A 20,063-nucleotide genomic window follows, 5' to 3' on the forward strand; every position below is an offset into this window, starting at 1 on the left:
AGGCGAATGCTCTAGAGCACTCATGAAATCCAGGTAATGGTGCGTGGCCGAAAAGTACCGAACCGCATAATCACTTGCAGAGAAAGAGTTGTGTGAGTGGCATGTATTTGCAATTTATATTAAAAGGATTCAGGTTCAAAACTATGGTGTCACCTGATTCCTGTAGACCTGTCTTACTTACTCTAATGTCGGTTCAAGTCAATGGTGACATCGACATCATTACACAACTATTATGCTTTAACCCGAAAGACTTTTATTTTGAAACATATGGGGGATTGTTGTATTTTATTTCAAAATTAATATTAAAATCAGAATTTCATTTCCCTCCACATTTGAAAATTTTTGTTGATTTTGAGTTATGGATTTTGTCCCACATTGGATTTAACAAAGAAAAATATCTTATATATAAGATAAGCTTTTTACATTGGGGCTTGAACCCATTCAGGAGGCATGTGAATTTGGTCCTGGGGGGGGGGGGGGGGGGGGGTGACTATGTCAATAGCTCTAATATATGATATTGACCACACACGCGGGCGCGCGCCTATCAGAGTCCGAGTCTGAGTCCGTGTGCGCGACGCAACGGGCTGGGCGCAAGCATGGGAGCGAGTGTACTCGTGTAGGTGTGTGTGTGTGTGTGTGTGTGTGTGTGTGTGTGGGTACTCGCAGGACTTTATTTGCGAGAATGTACTTGCACTTCCGCTTTTTCATTTTAAACTAGAGAGATGTATTCATTCGGTTACTAGCACCTGTTGGGTTTAAACCCAACGGACCTAACCTTTTCAAAAGAGTGCTTAATGTACCACTTCAGAATCTATATAAGGACTTCCGTTCTAGTTTTTAAAGTACGAAAATCTTTTCTTATATTATAAAACTCTCTCTGTGTATTCTGGTTAATGAATTTTGATTGTTGACTTCCCCATTGAGTCAACTCAGCACTTTTAAGTTAAACTGCAAGTGGTTCGAGCCCGCACACCGTGAGTGCACTGCTGGGACCAGGTCATAGTCATTATATCCTGAAAATCGATTGCTCTAGAAACCTATTGCACATGGGACAGTGTCCAAGGGGAGCAAATTCAATTTAGAGCCGAGTGACACACGTCACGCATCAACTCAAATATATAAGTTTTCTAATTTTCTTTTCTTTTTCTGGTTCTCAATTTTTTAATAGTCTATTTAATTCAACCAAATATTCAACAAAATCTTCGGTGTTGGCCTCTTTTGTTGGGCCTATTAAAGAACTCGGTTTAGGTCGCCCAAAGCCAAGCCTGTTGACAGCAGTGAACGAATCATTCTCCAAAGATCTCCGTCTGCTCAATTGTAACGGCTAAGAAAGAATACAACAATCAGCGTTCAACTGAAAGAAAGCAAAAGATTAGATGGATAGGATATTTGTAAGTACCATCGTACCTCAGTTTGTTCTAGTGGACCCCAATTCAGTGTCCCAGACTGTTAATCAGATGGGCTATACAGTAGATACACAGTTGATAGCCATCCAATATTCTCTAGGGACCATTGATTCCGTCTCTGGAGGCTGTCATTAGTTCAGATAGATTTGATGGTTGAGTGGGCTATTCTGCTTTCCGGGACAGGGCATCTACACTTCCTAGATCTTGCACTTGCATTTCTCGAATGCATTTGCATCCATTTTGATCATTGATAATCAAATGCCTACATTTAATAACACCCTAAGAACACAATCTAATCAATCAATCAATCACATCCACCTAAGCTTGGAAAAAAAAAAAAAGCCAACGTTTAAAATCAAGCAATAACACCCACATAAACGCTTCTTTCCCGGGCATGCATGCAAAGGTACGTGAGCCACCAAATTCCATCAATTGATGAAACCGGAGATCTTGGATCTGTGGGCCACTCTAGAGCCATCAAGAGGTGGTCTGGATGCCCTCATCCCTGGGAGGGTTGTTGTTGTTGTTGTTGTTATTGTTGTTGTCCTCGGATGATGGCCGGTTATCCGAATCAGTCTGCCGGATGTCTTCCATCATCCTCACTACCTCACCCATTTTCGGCCGTAGGTCCGGCACCTTGGCCACACACGCCATCGCAATCTGCAGCATCTGCACCATCTCCTCCTCGATGTTCTGGTACTGCATCAGCTCTACGTCAAACACCTCAGCTGTCCACTCCTCCCGGACGACCGACTGGACCCACCTGGGAAGGTCAGCAATGTCATCCCGTCCTGGGGACTGCAAAGGGGCCTTGCCTGTTAGCATCTCGAGCAGGAGGACACCAAAGCTGTAGACGTCGGACTTCTGGGTGGGCTTCCGGGTCTCAATCACTTCTGGGGCGCGGTAGCCTGTGGTCCGAGAGGGCACAGCGGGGAAGTTAATGAGAGGTGTGAGGCCAAAGTCTGAGACACAGCCGTCCAGGTCAGGGCTGAGGAGGATGTTGGAGGATTTGATGTTGCCATGGGCCAATTTTCCCCCGCCTTCAGAGTGGATGTGGGCAACACCCCTCACAGCCCCGAGCATGATCTTCACTCTAGAATCCCAATCTAATGGAGTTCTCCCACTGCCTCGGTTCCCTGTTTATTATTGAATTTCAACAAGAAGAAAAATGGAAGATGGAGGAATCACTATTTTGAGATAGAAGATAGCTAAATATTCATGTTTTACCATTTTACTGGGAAACTGTATAGAGGCACTAGTTTGAGATAGAAAATAGCTAAATAATCATATGTTTTACCATTTTTAATGGCTTTCAGCAGGTTGGCTTCAGGTGAGATCCTGGTGTCCAAACCTAAGGGCCTGCTTCGACACACCATCAAAAGGGGCATTTGACACCTAAACACCTTTTTAGAGCCAAACCCGAATTTATGTTATGCGCTTGGATGCAGCTCTGCAAACCATTGACTGATCCCCACTCATTGAAATAGGCCAATAGGATTGGTTTTCTGTGAGTCAACCAACAAAGTTGCTGGAAAACCTCTTTTTTGTAGGAAATCCCCTTTTGCGGGGGCTGCGTCCAAACAGGCTCCAAGAGAAGTGGATAAGGATCGGTCTGGATAAATGCAGGTAACATACAGGGTCCTGTATCCCAATAGAATCGATTTCTAGTGTCCTATTGGGCTCACACTGATCAAAATAACGTACGGAGAGAGAGCAGCAAGGGAAATGTTTGCATTTCACTTGGTTTCAATCCTTGAAGAATAGAAATGGCAAAATTTTGGAGAAAGAAAGGTATGGGTTTAACACATTTTGAGCTGAGCTACATAAGCATGTATAAATGAGATTAGAATATAAAACTTCAATTAAACCGCTACAAGTTTTATGTGCATTAATAATTGTATAGATAGATAAATAGTGGCCTACTCAAACCCTTCCTTTCCTAGTAATCTCTATATAAATTGGTCCTTCAAAAAAATCCCACCTTTTACTATATTCCATCAACAAAGACAAGAACCAATCTCTGTCTTTAACTCATAATCAATTTATTTATTTTATTTATTTATTTATTTTGTGATAAAGGAAAATGAGTTTATATGGCTTGCCCCAAAAGATGAGTGTTTTTTTTTATCTTCTGAAATAAACGAGTTCTAAATGTTAGAGTGATTATGCACCAAGAAAAAAAAAATCCATCAAAAAATACAGAGTTTAAAATGGAGTTTTGCTAACTACAATTCATATTGAGGTTGGGATCCACATTCGTATCCAGATTTAAACATGAACACAAACTAGAAAAATGAATTTTGTAAGGTTTTAAAATCTTAATTAATTAAATAAAGATAAATCTAAAGAGATCATATATTTGGACACCTGACCATCCTAATCTCTAATCAGATCCAAATTGTTGGACTTGAATTTGAATTAATCGGCCTGATATCTAGACCTGAATCCAATCAAATTGGAATGGATACAATATCGAATGGATACAATGGATATCCTCAGAACCAGGTACACACTACCTGGCTAGAACTGGCAAAAGCAGCCATTGCATTCAGTCCAGCATTCTGTACAGGTGGAGCTCACCTTTTTTTTTTTTTTTTTTTAACACATTCCCCCCCCCCCCCCCCCCCCCCCCCCCCACACACTCACGCCATAGTGGGATTTCACCACCTATAGGTACTCAAATCCTTGACCAGGTGTTGAAACTCCTAAGAGTCTACCACCGGAGCAAGAGTCTGTGCAGGTGGAGCTCACTTTTTACTGATTCAGGTCCTTCCTCTGGTGGCAACACCATATATATTCTATGGACTAAATTCTCTGAAACAAGCAATCCCAGCCATCCAATCTGGGAACTTTTCCCCCTTGCATATAGGCAGTGGGCTATATTATATTTTCAACCTTTTCTTTTCAGGCCAACAATCAGATGGCTAGGATTGTCCAACATTGGTGTTTCTTGAATCAAGCCCGGTCACAAGGAGGCCAGCTAAATTAACAGTCTCAGTCACTTCAAGGTGGCCTCCATGTTTACAGAATGCTGGCTTGTAATAAATGGCTAGCTTGGCCAATCATTGTATCTTTCCTCATTTTATACCAAAAAGAACAAGGTTAATGTAATTACCGTTTACCTAAGCAGTGCATTATATCAACTTGTAAAATACAAGAAAACAAGGATCAAATGGAGAAAGAAAATACTCTTTGAGTGAAGTCACTAAACAGAAGGGATTCTTTATACTATGAATCTGTAGTGCTTATGCAGATGGGTATATCTTCCATGTGTATGCCATTGAGGTCTGCGAGTGTTCTTTCATTCTATGATTTTTCCATACATATGAATAGGATTTTAGTCATATTGTCTGGCCAAATGCTGGGTTCATCTGTTGGTTCAGGTCCCGGCCCACTATGGGTCTGGCTCAAGAGTGTAATTTCAGCCCTGAGCAGAGTTCAGTTGTGTTTTGATAGACCTAGGTTTTGCAAAATTGTCTACTAATGCCAGGACTGAGTATGTTTGAATTTGCAGTCACCTCCATCCTCGATCATTAGTTTAAACTGTATTTGTTTGTACGAGAAATTTGGGTGTTGGTAGGACTCTCAGCAGTTCATGTTGGGTTAATTTTTGGGCCGAGATTTAGGACAGGTTTGGCTGGGCCCATTCAAAATTTTGATTTTCTTCTATCCTTGCCCATTGACACCCTTGGTGGTAGCATGTTGAGGCCCAAACAGCAATTCTGCATGTCCATGAGCATGCTGACACAGGGACACGGAGGCATATAAAGAAATTCAGATTGAATGGATTCATTCAAATTTAAATAAATTACATGATCATTGACCTAAGGAAATGTACAGTTTCTTCGAAATTTCAGTTCGACAATTGGGCCCCATGGTTCAGCAATTGAGATTGGATCTTAGGGGCCCAAACAGTGGTCAGGACATGCCCCAAAAGTCTCCTCAACAGAAGAATCCTTACCATTTGATTTGTGGTCTAGAAAAGAAACAGTAAAGATAAAATGAAGCCATGGTCCAAACTCAACAGATAAAAGGCTCGAGACTTGAGCCTTTTACGATGAGGCCCATTCACTGAAGGCCTAAGCATATTAGGCATATCATTGGGTCAGGGATTGTATAATTCCACTCTAGTAGAAGGGTTAATTCGATTTAAACCTACATAAACTTGAGCAAGAACTCAACAGCCCAATGTTCCATGTTATTTAAAAATAAAAAAATAAAAAATAATAATAAAAAAATTATGCAGGAAGTAGCTCGCAAACAAGGTGTATTTGGTTTCTAAAGGGGGAAAAAAAAATGCAAGTGCAACACATGCTGTTAGAGCTTAGTACATTGGTTCTCACAGATTGGCGCCTTATATTTATTTAAATATTTCATTTCAAAAGAAAATATGCATATTTTTATGGACATCTATTCACACAACCAAAAAATGATTCTGGCAGTCTCATTGAAAATTCTTAAGAGTCATGCATGTTAGAGTAGCTTTCCCTTCTTCATCAGTAACTGTGGGAAGGTGTATTTGGATGTCTTCTAGTGCTTGGGAATTAAATCAGACGTGTTTTTTTAGGATTTTCAATTTCACTGGAAGTGCTTGATGCATGTCCCCTTTTTTCAAGCTCAGTAGCTCAGTTTCTTCTGTCCATGCACATTATAATGCAAAAGACATCTTTCAGTACGTACAGGAAAGGGCATCTCAGAAATGTAACCTTAATAAGACTTTAGTGATGGAAATGTTCTGATTTCTAATTTCTAGTTCCTTTAGAAGGGTCTATAATGCCTTATTTATCTTATTTGATTGTGGATTTCTAATTCTAACAATTTATTAGTAATGAGCTGCAGCAATTACACCTATCAAAACAACTAAAAGCTGCAGTAATTACACCTATCAAAACAACTAAAAGAACTATAGAAATAAGTTCAAATGGAAGATAAAATTCTGTTGATAAATGATTTCCAATTTGTTGAACGTAACTTGTTAGATCCTGCTCTATGGTCTGGTTTGATTTTGTAGTCCAAATAATCCTGTACCATGACATTTCAGAGATAGTTGTACTTGGTGAGAAAATGCTTGTTAGACTTTTCCATGTTATCTTGAAATGTTCGACATGGGTGCGACACCAATGTTCCAGTCCAACGTGCTCAACCTGTATGAAGCAAGACACATGCTTCATTGTTCCAGACTTTAGATCTGACGGGTCCCACTGTGGATGGAATATGCTAAAAAAACCTACCATGTTGGAAGGTCACTTCCATCACTGGCCTAAAAAGATATGGTAAGTTAACGAATAAAATGACAACCCCCCAAAAAAAAAGCCAAAAGATTGGATGGCTATCCTCCAATATGGAAGATTAATGTGGCAGCTCCATCCACGACAGGTCCCATCAAACCATGATCTAGATCACAGAACCATGGGCCTCGCTTGGACAGACTATGCCCGACAGGACTCTGTTACTCACCTGTGTTAACTGAGCATACATTATTAAAATTCATCATCATCTATAGATATTCCATGTGGAAGTAAAATCAGATTTGAAACTAGCCAAACAGAACAAAAAGGATCAGGTAAGGCATACCATGCAAGAGAGTTGACAAGCTGCCCGCCGCAACATGGTCATAAACCAGGAGCTTCTCATCCTTGGAGTAGTAATAAGCACGGAGAGGCACAACATTGGGAAGCTGCCCAACCCGCCCCACAATCTCCATCTGCTGCTCAAACTCCCTCTTCCCCACCACCACCTCCTTCAACCTCTTCACCACCACAGTTGTCCCGTCCTCCAGTACAGCCTTATACGCTGTCCCACAACTCCCCTTGCCCAGAACTTCAGCCGAAGCCCTTAATAGATCCTCCAAATCAAAGTTATAAGAACAACCTTCGAAGAAAACCAGCTTGTTCTTCTCGGCCTCCTGTGCCCCACTCCCAAAGTCCTTGGGCTTCTCACTAGCGGCCTTTCCTTTGGAAACACCACTGCTTTCTCTATCCCTTTTTGTCAAACAGCAGAGCAATAGGACCAGTGCTAATAGAAACAGCAATGCGGATCCCCCAACTGCAATGGCAATGATAGCTGCAGTGCTGAGCTTCCTTTTAGAGCTCTTAATCTGAGTTGGTGGGGGTGGAGGTGGGATGATTGGAGAACATAGGATTAGTGGGGGCCCACATAAGAGAGGGTTTCCTAAGAAAGATGACTTGGGGAATTTTTGGAGGGAAATTGGGATTGAACCGTTGAAGTGGTTATAGCTCAAATTCAAACGCTTCAATCTTGGGAGGATGAGGTCAGGGATGGGACCAGAGAGGGAATTGTTTTGGAGGTTGAGTGCGGTGAGATGTGTCAGATTCTGAATGGAAGGAGGGATTCCGCCTCTGAAAGAGTTGAAGGAGAGATCAAGGAAGTTGAGGTCGGGGGAGAGAGATGCAGGGACATTGCCGGAGAGGTTGTTGTGTTGGAGGTAGAGGTAGTGGAGGGATGGAAGGGAAGAGATGTCTATGGGTAGGTTCCCACTGAGGCGGTTGGATCGGAGGCTAAGGACACGGAGGGAATCGAGTCTCCCTAGAGTGTTGGGCGGGAATGGGCCAGAGAGACCGACGGCAGGTAGTCGGAGAGCGATAACATGGGTCTTGTTAACATCGCACCTGATGCCAACCCAAGCGGAGCAGATAGGGGCAGATTCATTCCAGTTGAGCTTACGGCCATGGGGAACTGCGGAAGAGAAGCGGAGGAGGGCTTGCTTGTCAGAATTCAGGTCGCAGGTAGCTGGACGAAGGAGAAAAATTAGGAGGGAAAGGAAGGAGAGTGGAGTAAAAGAGAGAAATCTTAGATTTGGGTGTTTCATGGATGGTTGTGGAAGTTGTCAGTAGTTGTTTAAAAAGACATATTTGAATTCGAATGCAAGAATATGATATCAATTCTCATTAAGTAGTTACAGTTCTTCTCCTGATTCAACAACAACCAAAAAAAGGTATGGAATGGTATTTGCATTAGCTGATCAATGAGCAGAAATAAGCAAGATGATCTATTCAAGAGAAAAGAATAAAAATAAGAAGAAAAGAAACGAGAAGAGCATTGCAATGCCTATCTGCAAAGCATTTGTGGCAGAATGGCCCCGGCCCATTCACGTGGGGTCCATGTTGATCTTATGGCCCAACCGTGGATGGGGGATTCCGAAAGAACTTCCAATATCGGAAAATCCTACCCATACAATGTCCAACTTTACTTCTTGGCCATGGTACACTTTCTTTTCCTAGAAGAACGAACAAAGTGTTCAGGCCGGAAGCGGATTGACTGGTGTACCACACACCACCGATGTGGCTGATGTGTTGACGTCACCAAGTTCTGTGGGTCCCATCATGAGTTATGAGTTATACCCAAACCGTCCGTCTACTTGGTGAGCTCCTCCTAAGGCTTGAGCCGAAAAACAAGGCAGATCCAAAAATCAAGTGGACCGCAATGTAAAAGGTAATGAATAATTGAACGGCTGCCATTGAAAACCTTTTGGAGGTCACAGAAATTTTGGATCAATATTATATTTGTTTTTTCTCTTCATTAAGGTCTGTGTGACCTTATGAACAAATTGGATGGAAAGTAAACGTTACAGTGGGCCCTATGAATATTTTAACTATGAAAATCATTGTCCCACAGCTATTTGTGCTATTTGTGGTGTGGTCCGCTTGAGCCTTGTAAATTACTCATTTTTTAGATCATGATCTAAAATGATATCACAAAATGGATGAACGGTGTAGATATGATAAAGAGATATTGTTGGGACATGTAACTTTGATCTACTTTAAACCGTCGGTAGAACTTGGAGCTCGAGGGTTTAGGCCAGTCTCAAGAGATGCTTGGGACATCCCCATCATCAATGTTGGGCCCACAAGACCAACAATTTCGACCATTGAACCATGGACCCAACTGTAAGGATTGTTATTCTCTCTGCAATATGGAGGGAAATTGCCAACAGAACTTAAAAGGCAACAAGCCCACTTACAAAAAAAGGTAAGAATCTACAAAAGAAAATTAAAAGAGAAATAGGCCTTTTGTCCCCCAATAAGAGCATGAAATACATTTTGCATCCGTCGCGACTTAGAATCTTGCGTGTTTCACACGCCCCTGGGCCCAGATAATCCGATGGTTTGAATCGTCGGACTGTCATAAATAACCTATTAACAGATGGCCATGATTCAATGATGATTCTAACCTTCACTTTTTAGAATTGAATTAGGATACTTTGAAAATTCTTTTCACTGTTACAAATGCATCGACAGATAAGAGAGGGTCGCAATCATCGGTTCTGCGTAGGCGTAATTGCATTAGTATGACATGTATTGGATAGAGTTCCAAGGTATGAAAGGTTCATGTAATCCCAATGGGACGCAGCAGACGCTGGTTCCTGTGTCGCGACCCACATGGTAGAACACGTGCCTTCCATTCAGGTGGCAGAGATTAGAGCCGATCATCAAGCAGGCCTACGTCGAACTTGTCATGTACCAAAAATCAGGATATTGCACTCGTAAAGCTAAACGCACAAAAATGCTGAGTTTGGACCGTTGGAGTCTTTTCTCTAGCTGCCCAGTTTGACTAGCCTGATAAATAGACCAAGGTTACTTTTGGCCCACAGAATTATCAGAGTATGGCATACACGATGAATGGCCCGGATCTTTGACACGGGTCTGTCCTGTTCCCTTATATAACGGTCCTGGATCTTTGACACGTGTGATATCGGGCCGTTGCGAAATGTTAAAAATATAGACCAATTGACAAAAGATACTTCGATCGGCACTCTTAGACGTTGGGTCTGGACGTTTTCAAATGACACAACCGTTTATTTGATATGGCTCCATTTGGAAAGGGATGCTTTAAAAAAACAACGGCGAATATTTCAACCCATTGATAATACAAAATTATGGTGGCCGTTCATTTTCAAAGCAAAGGAGCTATAAATCATCCAAAAGTTGAAAAGGTCGAAGTGAAAGCTTTTATTTGTTGACTACCCACCATACAAATTACTACTCTTCGTACAAACGGTTCGGATGGTTCGAAAATGAAGGCTACAGTCTCGATGTAGGAAGTGGATCGCGTACCCTTGGAGGACGGACTCGGTCCTGGCATGGGCTCTGTGGGGCCCACCGTGATGTATGTGTTTTATCACTACCGTCCATACATTTTAACATATCATTTTAAGGCGTGAGACAGAAACGGAAGCTTATTAAAGGTTCAAGTGGGCCATACCACATTAACAAGTAGTATTGATGACACCACCGTTGGAACCTTCCTAGGGCCCACCATGATGTTTATTTGCCATCCAACCTGTTCATAAAGTCAAATAGACCTCAATGTAGCTTGATCAAAAACTTTTGTGACCCTAGGAAGTTTTCAATGGTAGGTGTTCAATCCCCACTTTTTCCTATGGTGTGGTTGAGCTTTGGATCTGCCTTAGTTTTAGGCTCATACCTTAAAAAATATGGTAAAAATGAATGGACGCTATGGATAAAACACACACATTACAGTGGGTCCCATAGACTTCCTACAAAGAACGATCCCTGCGAATGTATTGAATTCCAATGCGTCGCAACATGTGTGTGTGGTCTCCTGCGAACTATACTATAAGGAATTTATGTATGAGCCTTCACGTAAGCTGTAAGATGAAGAGAGTGGCTGAGATTCAGCTACACTGAGAGAATGAGTCTTAAAAAAATAATAAATTTTTTTTAAAAAAAAAAAAAGACTCCTACACTTATGAAAAGACTCTTGAAAAAAAAAAAAAAAAGGAAGAAAGACTCTCCTACACTTATGAAAAGACTCTTGGAAAAAAAAAAAAGAGGAAGAAAGACTCTCCTACACTTATGAAGAGATTCTTGAAATTGCAATCGGATTTCACGTGAAAGCCTTTCATTGGAAGATCTTGTGCAAGGATTATGTGTGGGGCCCACTATGATGTTTGTGATAAATCCAACCCGTCCATCCGTTTTTCGAAATCATTTTAGGACGTGACCAAAAATGAGGAGGATCCAAAATTTAAATGGGCCACATGAGAGGAAACAGTGGGGATTTAATGACCACCATTGAAACATTCATATGGCTACAAAAGTTTTGTATCGGTTTAAGTTCCCGATGTTTTTATTTCATCTCAGTGAGAATGACCTTATAAAAACGAATGAATTGGTTGGATTTCACACAAACATCATGGTGAGCCCTTGCAGTATGGTTCACAAGAGACCATTACTCTATATATATATATATATATATATATATATATATATATATATATATATATAGAGAGAGAGAGAGAGAGAGAGAGAGAGAGAGAGAGTTGGGGCATGTCTGACCCGATCCGGTAGATCCGACCTGATCTAACCCGAACAGACAGCATAGATCGGTGCGGATCGAGTAAGGCCATTCAGATCCGACGGTTTTTTGGATTGAGTTTCAATCATGGTAAATCCGATCCGATCCGACTCGGTCGCGTCCTATATGAGAAATAAAGGGATGGGGTTAAACCATTGCCCAAAAAAAAAAGGTGACGTGAGGGTAGTGGGTGACGCATTGATGAGGCCTGGGTTGGGCAGGCAGGCAGCCAGCTGTGGTTGGGTAAACTCCACTTCTCTCTCCTCTAAAATCGAACTGTGTACTGAGTCACTCAGTATGCTTTTATTATACCAAGCAAACTCTGTTGGCCCACCTTGAATTCATGTGGCTTATCCATGCCACCCATCCATTTTTTTATATCTCATTTTAGTCGTTAGGCCAAAAATTGAAACATATCCAAAGGTCAAGTGGGCCATACCACAGAAAAGTGGGAATAATTATTTCCACCGTTGAAACCTTCTTAGGGTCCACGGTAACGTTAATTTATCATCCTACCTGTTCATAAGATCATAAGAACAAGGATGAAGGGAAAAAACAAATATCAGCTTGATACAAAAAAGTCTGTCCACCTAAAGAATTTTAAAATGGTAGATGTTCAATTCATACTGTTCCCTGTGGTGTGGTCCACTTGAGCTTTGGATATTCTTTATTTTCGGTCCCATTTATTAAAATTAAATTATAAAACGTATGGATGGAGTGGATAAAATAAACACATCATGTTGAGCCCCACATAGTTTACTCAAGACGCACACAATCCGCTTCCCTCCCCTATGCCCAAATCTCCCTGCTGCCTATAGTCCCTACCAAGTAGGTTGGAAACAAATCGACTACTCCCTCTGCCACCAGCCAATGGTGAATGTTCGGTGCTCTGTGTAACCCGGACTCAGTCTTGGATTGGATCGAGTTCAAATCAATTATTGAAAAATTCGAATCGAGTCGAGCTGGACCAATCTAGTCCCACCTATATATATATATATATATATATATATATAAGAAAAAGTCGTCAATTTCTATTAATCAGAGTAGGTTAAGACATCAAATCCCGAAAACATTTTTTTTTTTTTAAAAATCTTAACCTCTTTTTTACCCGATCAGAAATTGCTAAAATCAAATGGTTAATATGCTGATGTGCCCATTTCGTACAAGTGAGATCCATGTTCGATTATGAAGACCATTGATTTTATGTGAACCAATGTAGATGCATAAACTGAACGGAGAAGATAAGCGAACCACTGGTTCCATTTGTACAATGCATCAGGACACCATTCACGTTATCAATGCTCTACAATGCTTTCTTTGATTACCTGATTGGTAACTTTTCGTTCACACGCAAAATAATATACAGGTAACAAGAAAAATAGTAGGAAATATTCAGACTGCACCCACGTACTTCTATTTCAATAATGGGTCCGATGAAACCATGGCCGGATAATCAGAACCATTCATCTTCGGGGGAATATCTTAGATGGACAAGGTCATACAGACGGTTGCTTTTGACCACCAATAGCTGGCCCTTTGAAGTATTGACCGTGTAGTTTTCATCTCTAGGTCTAAATGCTACTGATCAATAGTTGGAATCATCTAGACCGAGTTACATTTTTGGAACGCAGCCAATCTGGAATCATCTAGATCTCTATAAGTAGGCCCAATTCAGAGGTTAAAAAAACGAAGTCCGTGCGGCGATGGGCTTGAAAAGCTGAACTATTTTTGAAAGCACAAAACTTGTTGGAGCTAGAGGTGGGCATCAAGTCGAGTTGGACCCGATTGGTCCAACTCGGCTCAATCCGAATTTTTCAATAATTGATTCGAACTTGATCCGGGACCGAGTCCGGGGTAAGCTAACTCGATCCGATCCGACGCATTACTGGCCTAACCCAAACCGAGTCCGACTTGGTTAGAGAAACCGAGTCGGATTGGGTTGGGTACGGTTCAGATCGGGTCTTCTGTTTTTTTTTTTTTTTTTTTTTAATTGAAATTATTATTATTTTTTTTAAGAAATATGAAACACATACATCATGGTCCACAGAGCACCGACCATTCGCCATTAGCTGGTGGCAAGGGGAGTAACCAATTCGTGTCCAACCTACTTCGTAGGGACCCTTGGCAGCGGCCAGATTTGGGCAGATGAGAGGGAAGCGGATTGCATGCGTACTTAGTAAACTATGTGAGGCCCAACATGATGTGTTTATTTTATCCACTCTGTCCATACATTTTATAATTTAATTTTAATAAATGGGACCAAAAATAAAGAATATCCAAAGCTCAAGTAGACCACACCACAGGGAACAGTATGAATTGAACATCTACCGTTTTAAAATTCTTTAGGTGGACAGACTTTTTGTATCAAGCCGATATTTGTTTTTCCCCTTCATCCTAATTCTTGTGATCTTATGAACATGTAGGATGACAAATGAATGTTAATGTGGACCCTAGGAAGGTTTCAACAGTGGAAATAATTATTCCCACTGTTTTCTGTGGTATGGCCCACTTGACCTTTGGATATGTTTCAATTTTTGGCCCAACGGCTAAAATAAGATTTAAAAAAATAAAAATAAAAATGGATGGGCGGTGTGGATAAACCACATGAATTCAAGGTAGGCCAACAGAGTTTACTCGGTATTAGGGCTGTTCACGAGTCAAGCTAGCTCGAAAAGCTCGCTCGACTCGGCTCGAGTCAGCTCGGATTGACTCGGCTTGAATGGCCGATTCGAGCCAAGCCAAGCTAATTATTTGAAGCTCGAGTTGAGTTCAAGCCAAGTTCGACCATGGGGCATTTCAACTCGACTCGACTTGAACTCGACTCAACTCGAAGCTCGAACTTGAGCTCGACTCGGCTTGATTAATAAATATATTAAATATTATATATATATATATATATATATATATATATATATATATATATATATATATATATATATAATATTAATATAAGTTTTAAGTTTAAACTTAAAAATAAAAAAATAAAAAACAAACCCTAGAGTCTCTCGACCACACGCACCCCCTTCCCTTTCCCTTTCTTCTCTTTCCCTGCACACTCCCAGCCGCACGCCCGCCCCGACCACCACCACCAGTTTTCATTTCAACTCTACAATAGTATGATTTCAATCTCTTGAGATCTACTTCTTAGGCGAGAAACCCAAGAAATTCGAGATAGGTTCTTCTCAGATTTGTTAGAGCTTCAAGGAAATCCAATGATCTGATTGGCTAGAGCTCTTTACTTGGATTTCTGATCTATGTTCTGCTTTGTTTTTTTTCTAGTACTTGGATTTCTGCTGGTGGAAGAAGATCAAGAACAGATCAATTCTTACGGGTTTCCTCATCCGATTCGAAGCCTTGTTTGGTTTTTTCATCGGGTTTTGCTTTGATTCTCTTAAGATTTTTGAATTTTTTATCAATGGAGGAGGATCAAGAACAGAATCCATTACTCTCTCATCCAACAAGCTCGAGCTCGACTCAAACCACTAGCTCGACTCGAACTCGACTCGACAGCTTTGGCAAATAAGCCAAGCTTCAATGTTGAGCTCGAGGCCAAGCTCGAGCTCGAGCTCGAACTCGAGGACATCATGGACAAGCCAAGCCAAGCTTGGCCCACCTCGACTCGACTCGGCTTGATGCCCACCTCTACTCGGTATAATAAAAGCATACTAAGTAACTCAGTACACAGTCCGATATTAGAGGAGAGAGAAGTGGAGTTTACCCAACCACAGCTGGCTGCCTGCTCGCCCAACCCAGGCCTCATCAATGCATCACCCACTGCCATCACGTCACCTTTTTTTAGGAAACGGTTTAACCCCATCCCTTTATTTCTCATATAGGACCCGACCGAGTCGGATCAAATCGGATTGGATCCCGGATCGGATCGGTCCGAATTGACCACGATCCAAACTCGATCCGAAAAACTGTCGGATCTTAATAGCCCTACTCGATCCACACTGATCCAAGCCGTCGGTTTGATTTGGTTCGGATCGAGTCAGACATGCCCAACTCCAGATCGAGCCATGCTAAGCCAAAGCCCAACCTGTGGGCCAAGCTAACAAGTCCAAACTTGGTCTAGAGTTGGGTCAGGCTCGTCACGAATGGTCAGTAAGGTTGTCATGGATCGGGACCTATATTACACATACCTGGGCTTATTACTTTCGGATCTTCCCGAGTCAGGGTCCAATCAGGTTAAGGTAACCACCAACTCTTTGGATCTAGGATTAAAGTTGGTTTCAAGATAAATAATATATATACAATGTGATTATTAAAACTAAGTGGACCCGATCTGATTTAACCAAGTAAATTATATATATATATATCTATATATATATATATATATATATATATATATATATATATATATATATATATATATATAAACCTGTTACAATCAGGTCGGGTCCACGAGAAAGGTGGGGCACTGTTGTTTGTACGGAATGGAATCCAACCAGTCACCAAAGGTTGACTAATCTGTGGATCTGGGAGATAAGAAAAGTTATACAGAATCCCCATTGATGTAGAGCGGGTCATGGACACTTTTATGGCCAAGATGGATCAGAAAAGGTCCGATTTGATATGGAGATGATCTGGACCATCAGAACTTAAAATGGATATATCTCGCAAACCGGAATGAGCTATCAGACGTACCATATATGATTTTCGGATACGAAGAGCTACTTTAGCCACCTAACCCGCTATGCCGGGTTGCTCATACCAAATATGTGACATAACGGTGGAATTCCTATTTTAATTTCATTTTTACCATTTATAGTAAGAGCTTAGAAGACGAGCCCGTCCTCACGCTACCTGACTGTGGCACACCGTGATTAAAGTTGGGTAGAAACTGACAGATCCAACCCGATCTGATCCGAATCGATTCGAACTGAAGGTTAGAATCGGGTTGAATCGAGTTGGTCCAGTCAAATCCGACAGTAAAATCGGATCGAGTTCGGATCAATAGTCAATCCGAACCGATTCGATTCAATTTGCACAATGTTTATTATAATGTTGTCCACTTGAGATTGGGATATACCTCATTTTTTGTTTAATACCATAAAATGATCTAAAAAATTAGATGGACGACATGGATGAAATAAATACATTATGGTGGGGTCCACAAAGCACCGACTACCCACCATTGGCTGGTGGCAGGGGGAGTAGCTAATCTGTCTTCTCACCCCTGGGTATAAGAGGGCAGGCACCAAATGGCAAAGCGACGTTGGCTATACCTCTTTTTCGAATCGAATCTACTGCAACACTGATTTCACGCGGAGCGTAAAACATCCAAGCTACGTGGGGCCATCCATGTTCTAAATGTAAAATCTACTCCATCAAAAAGGTTAGAAATAATATATTAACTGTACATAATGAATATTATTTTTAATAAATTCTCCATAAGGACATACCAAAGAGAACAATGTAAAATTACATCAAGAACACTTAAGTTCATATATTGTGCTTTCAGAGTTTTTTATCAGTCTGATTTTTACATATTTTATTCATCCTAGATATTTAAACCTGATTAACGGTTTTGATGATATATAAACCCCAAGTTAGCTCCACAAATAAACCTGTAGTTGGAATCTCTTTCTCAATCCTTCCTCTGCTATAGCTCACTTGAGGTTTATATAATTCTAAATTTTTACTAAATAATCTAATAAATAGAATAACACTTGATGGACGCATTGGATTTTAAATTTAAGATATGGTGGGCCGCAAATATCTTTGGTGTTCTACGCAGTGGGTTTAAACAGGTGCTGCGGACGACACCCATCCAACTTTTTCTCCTCTTTTTGGAAAAACCGCCTTCTTTCTCTATGTTGCCAGATTGCGTCTGACCGACAGCTGATCTTTCTCCCAAGAATGGTAGTCCACGTGACTACGAATGATCTTTTACCCACAATGCTACATCCTCGTAGCCAGAACCGTTCATACCAAGGGCCTCACTAGAATGGGCCATGATCAAGGAAATTGGAAACGTCGTAGCCATCCGATCAGTGGATCTCAGGTTGCCAAGTGGAATAGGTGGTATTATTACCATAACCTTTGCTTCTCTTGGAAACGGCGTAGCCATCCGATCAATGGATGCAATGTTAACATCGTAGTGCATCCTTTGTGGGGCCCATTGGATGAACGGCTCTAATATCTAAGAGTTGTTTGGGAACATTTGAAGGGTGTATGACCTGCATGCTATCATAACACGACTACTTCTCTCTCACCTACTTTATCCGCTACTTTTCTTTTTCTCGTATTCCTACACGCCAGCTAACTTCTACTCGCAGTCGTAGGATGCGGGTTTCAAGTGAAAGCCTTTCACACGAAGATTTTAAATGGGATGTTAAGTGGGTCCCACCGTGATGTTTGTGATAAATCCAGACCGTCCATCCGTTTTGGGAGCTCATTTTAGGACATGCGGCCAAAAATGAATTGTATCCAAAACTCAAGTGGCCCTTGCAAGAGGAAACAATGTAGATTCATTGAAGATTCGATTTGAACTGTACCTAACCTGATTCGACTCGATTTTTCTGACCGAGTCAAACTCGGTTCGGGTCAGGTCAGCAGTGCAACAGATTGGGTCGAGTCAGAGGACTCAGACTCGGTCCCGGATTGGATCGAGTTTACGTCGGGTGTTGAAAATTTCAGACCGAGTCGAGTTGGGCCCAACCCAGTCCGACTCGACTCGATGCCCACCTCTAATCGTGATCAATCTGCCTTACTGACGCAGGGGATGACGTGAGGTCGAGCACCGTCTTCCTCAAGAGGATAACTATTCCGAATCCACGGAACTTCTCTGGACTCCTCACAGAGACTTCTCGAATCCACGAGGAAAGAAAACAGAAAATAAAAATAAATTCTAATAAATTTGAAATCAATTAATGAATGAATAAAAACGAGTTCACAACCCTTTAAATAGGGGTACCAAGCAATGGGAAAGAAATCAGAATCAAACTACAACTAAAACTCCTAGAATTCGCGACTTACTATAAATAGTAAACTTACTATTTATAGACGGTCGTGATGTCTACTAGTGCGCAAGGTTTTCGGCCAAAAATAGTAAGTGTCCTATTTGGCTTCACCAAACCGTTCTCCTAATTATTCTAAGCTCTTTTCATGTTGGGCGCAACTCGTTAAGCCCGACGGATGAAGAGTTATAATCAAACTAAAACTTACTATTTATAGTAAAAATGAAATTAAAACAGGGAAACGACCGTCGATCAAGGGGTTTTTTTGCAATTCCGGGCTGCATAACCCAGCATAGCTAGGTTGGTTGGCTAAAGTAGCTTGTTCTACTCCAAAATCATATATTTTACGTCAGATAACTCATTTCGGATTGCGAGATACGCCCGATCTAAGGTCCGATGGTCCGGATCACTTCTGTCGTCGACTGGGCCTTTTCTGATCCATCTTGGCCATGAAACTGTCCGCGACCCGCTCTACATCAGTCCCCTCCACTTCAAAAGAACTCGTCCTCGAGTTATTATCCTGCGCTGGTTCATGATACCCCTGCGCTGGTTCATGATACTCGGTCAGGTCTGCGACATTGAAAGTCCGTGAGATTGCCATGTCATCTGAAAGATCAACAACATAAGCGTTGTTATTGATCTTTCGGATGATTGGTACCGGTCCAATCTTTTTATTCTTCAACTTGTTGTATGTTCCAGTCGAAAATCGTTCTTTGCGCAGATGAATCATTACTTGGTCGCCCACCTCGAACACTTTTTGTCGCCGATGCTTGTCCGCTTGCTCCTTGTACTTTTCGTTCAAGGCATGTAGCTTGGTTTGTACCTCCGCATGAATGCCCATGATCTTGTCAGTCATATGTTCTGTTGTAATGCTCATGCCTGGAACCTTGGGCAGAGGGACCAAGTCTAGTGTGTGGCGAGGTACTCATCCATAAATAACCTGAAACGGGGATTTTCTTGTCGAGCGGTTCACCATGTTGTTGAATGTAAACTCCGCTTGAGGCAAGGCTAAATCTCACTGCTTCCGTTTTTCTCCTGAAATACATCGAAGGAGGTTTTCCAACGTGCGATTCACAACCTCAGTTTGACCGTCAGTCTGTGGGTGGTAGGCGCTGCTGAACTGAAGTCGTGTATCGAATCGAGTCCACAAAGTCCACCAAAAGTGGCTTATGAACTTCATGTCACGGTCAGAAGTAATAGTCTTGGGAACCCTATGTAGCCGCACAATTTCTCTAAAGAATAGATTCGTCACATGTGTTGCATCAAGAGTCTTCTTGCATGGAATAAAGTGTGCCATCTTGGAGAAACGATCTACTACCACGAATACCGAATCCATGCCGCGTTGTGTTCGTGGGAG

General features: G+C 41.5%; 1 protein-coding gene across 1 annotated transcript in view; it reads right to left on the bottom strand.

The window, feature by feature from the left end:
* Window positions 1–1,485: 1,485 nt before the first annotated feature.
* The window catches only part of LOC131223900 (probable inactive receptor kinase At5g58300), a 36,280-nt gene continuing 17,702 nt past the window's right edge, over window positions 1,486–20,063 (bottom strand). The window contains exons 2-3 of the mRNA XM_058219469.1: window positions 6,981–8,333; window positions 1,486–2,542 (exon numbers count right to left, since the gene is read on the bottom strand). Of these exons, the coding sequence (XP_058075452.1) occupies window positions 1,884–2,542; window positions 6,981–8,235 (1,914 nt within the window). The 5' untranslated portion in view covers window positions 8,236–8,333 and the 3' untranslated portion in view covers window positions 1,486–1,883. The remainder of the gene's footprint in view (window positions 2,543–6,980; window positions 8,334–20,063) is intronic.

Source organism: Magnolia sinica, chromosome 13 (genome assembly GCF_029962835.1).
Source record: "Magnolia sinica isolate HGM2019 chromosome 13, MsV1, whole genome shotgun sequence".
Taxonomy (NCBI): Eukaryota; Viridiplantae; Streptophyta; class Magnoliopsida; order Magnoliales; family Magnoliaceae; genus Magnolia; species Magnolia sinica.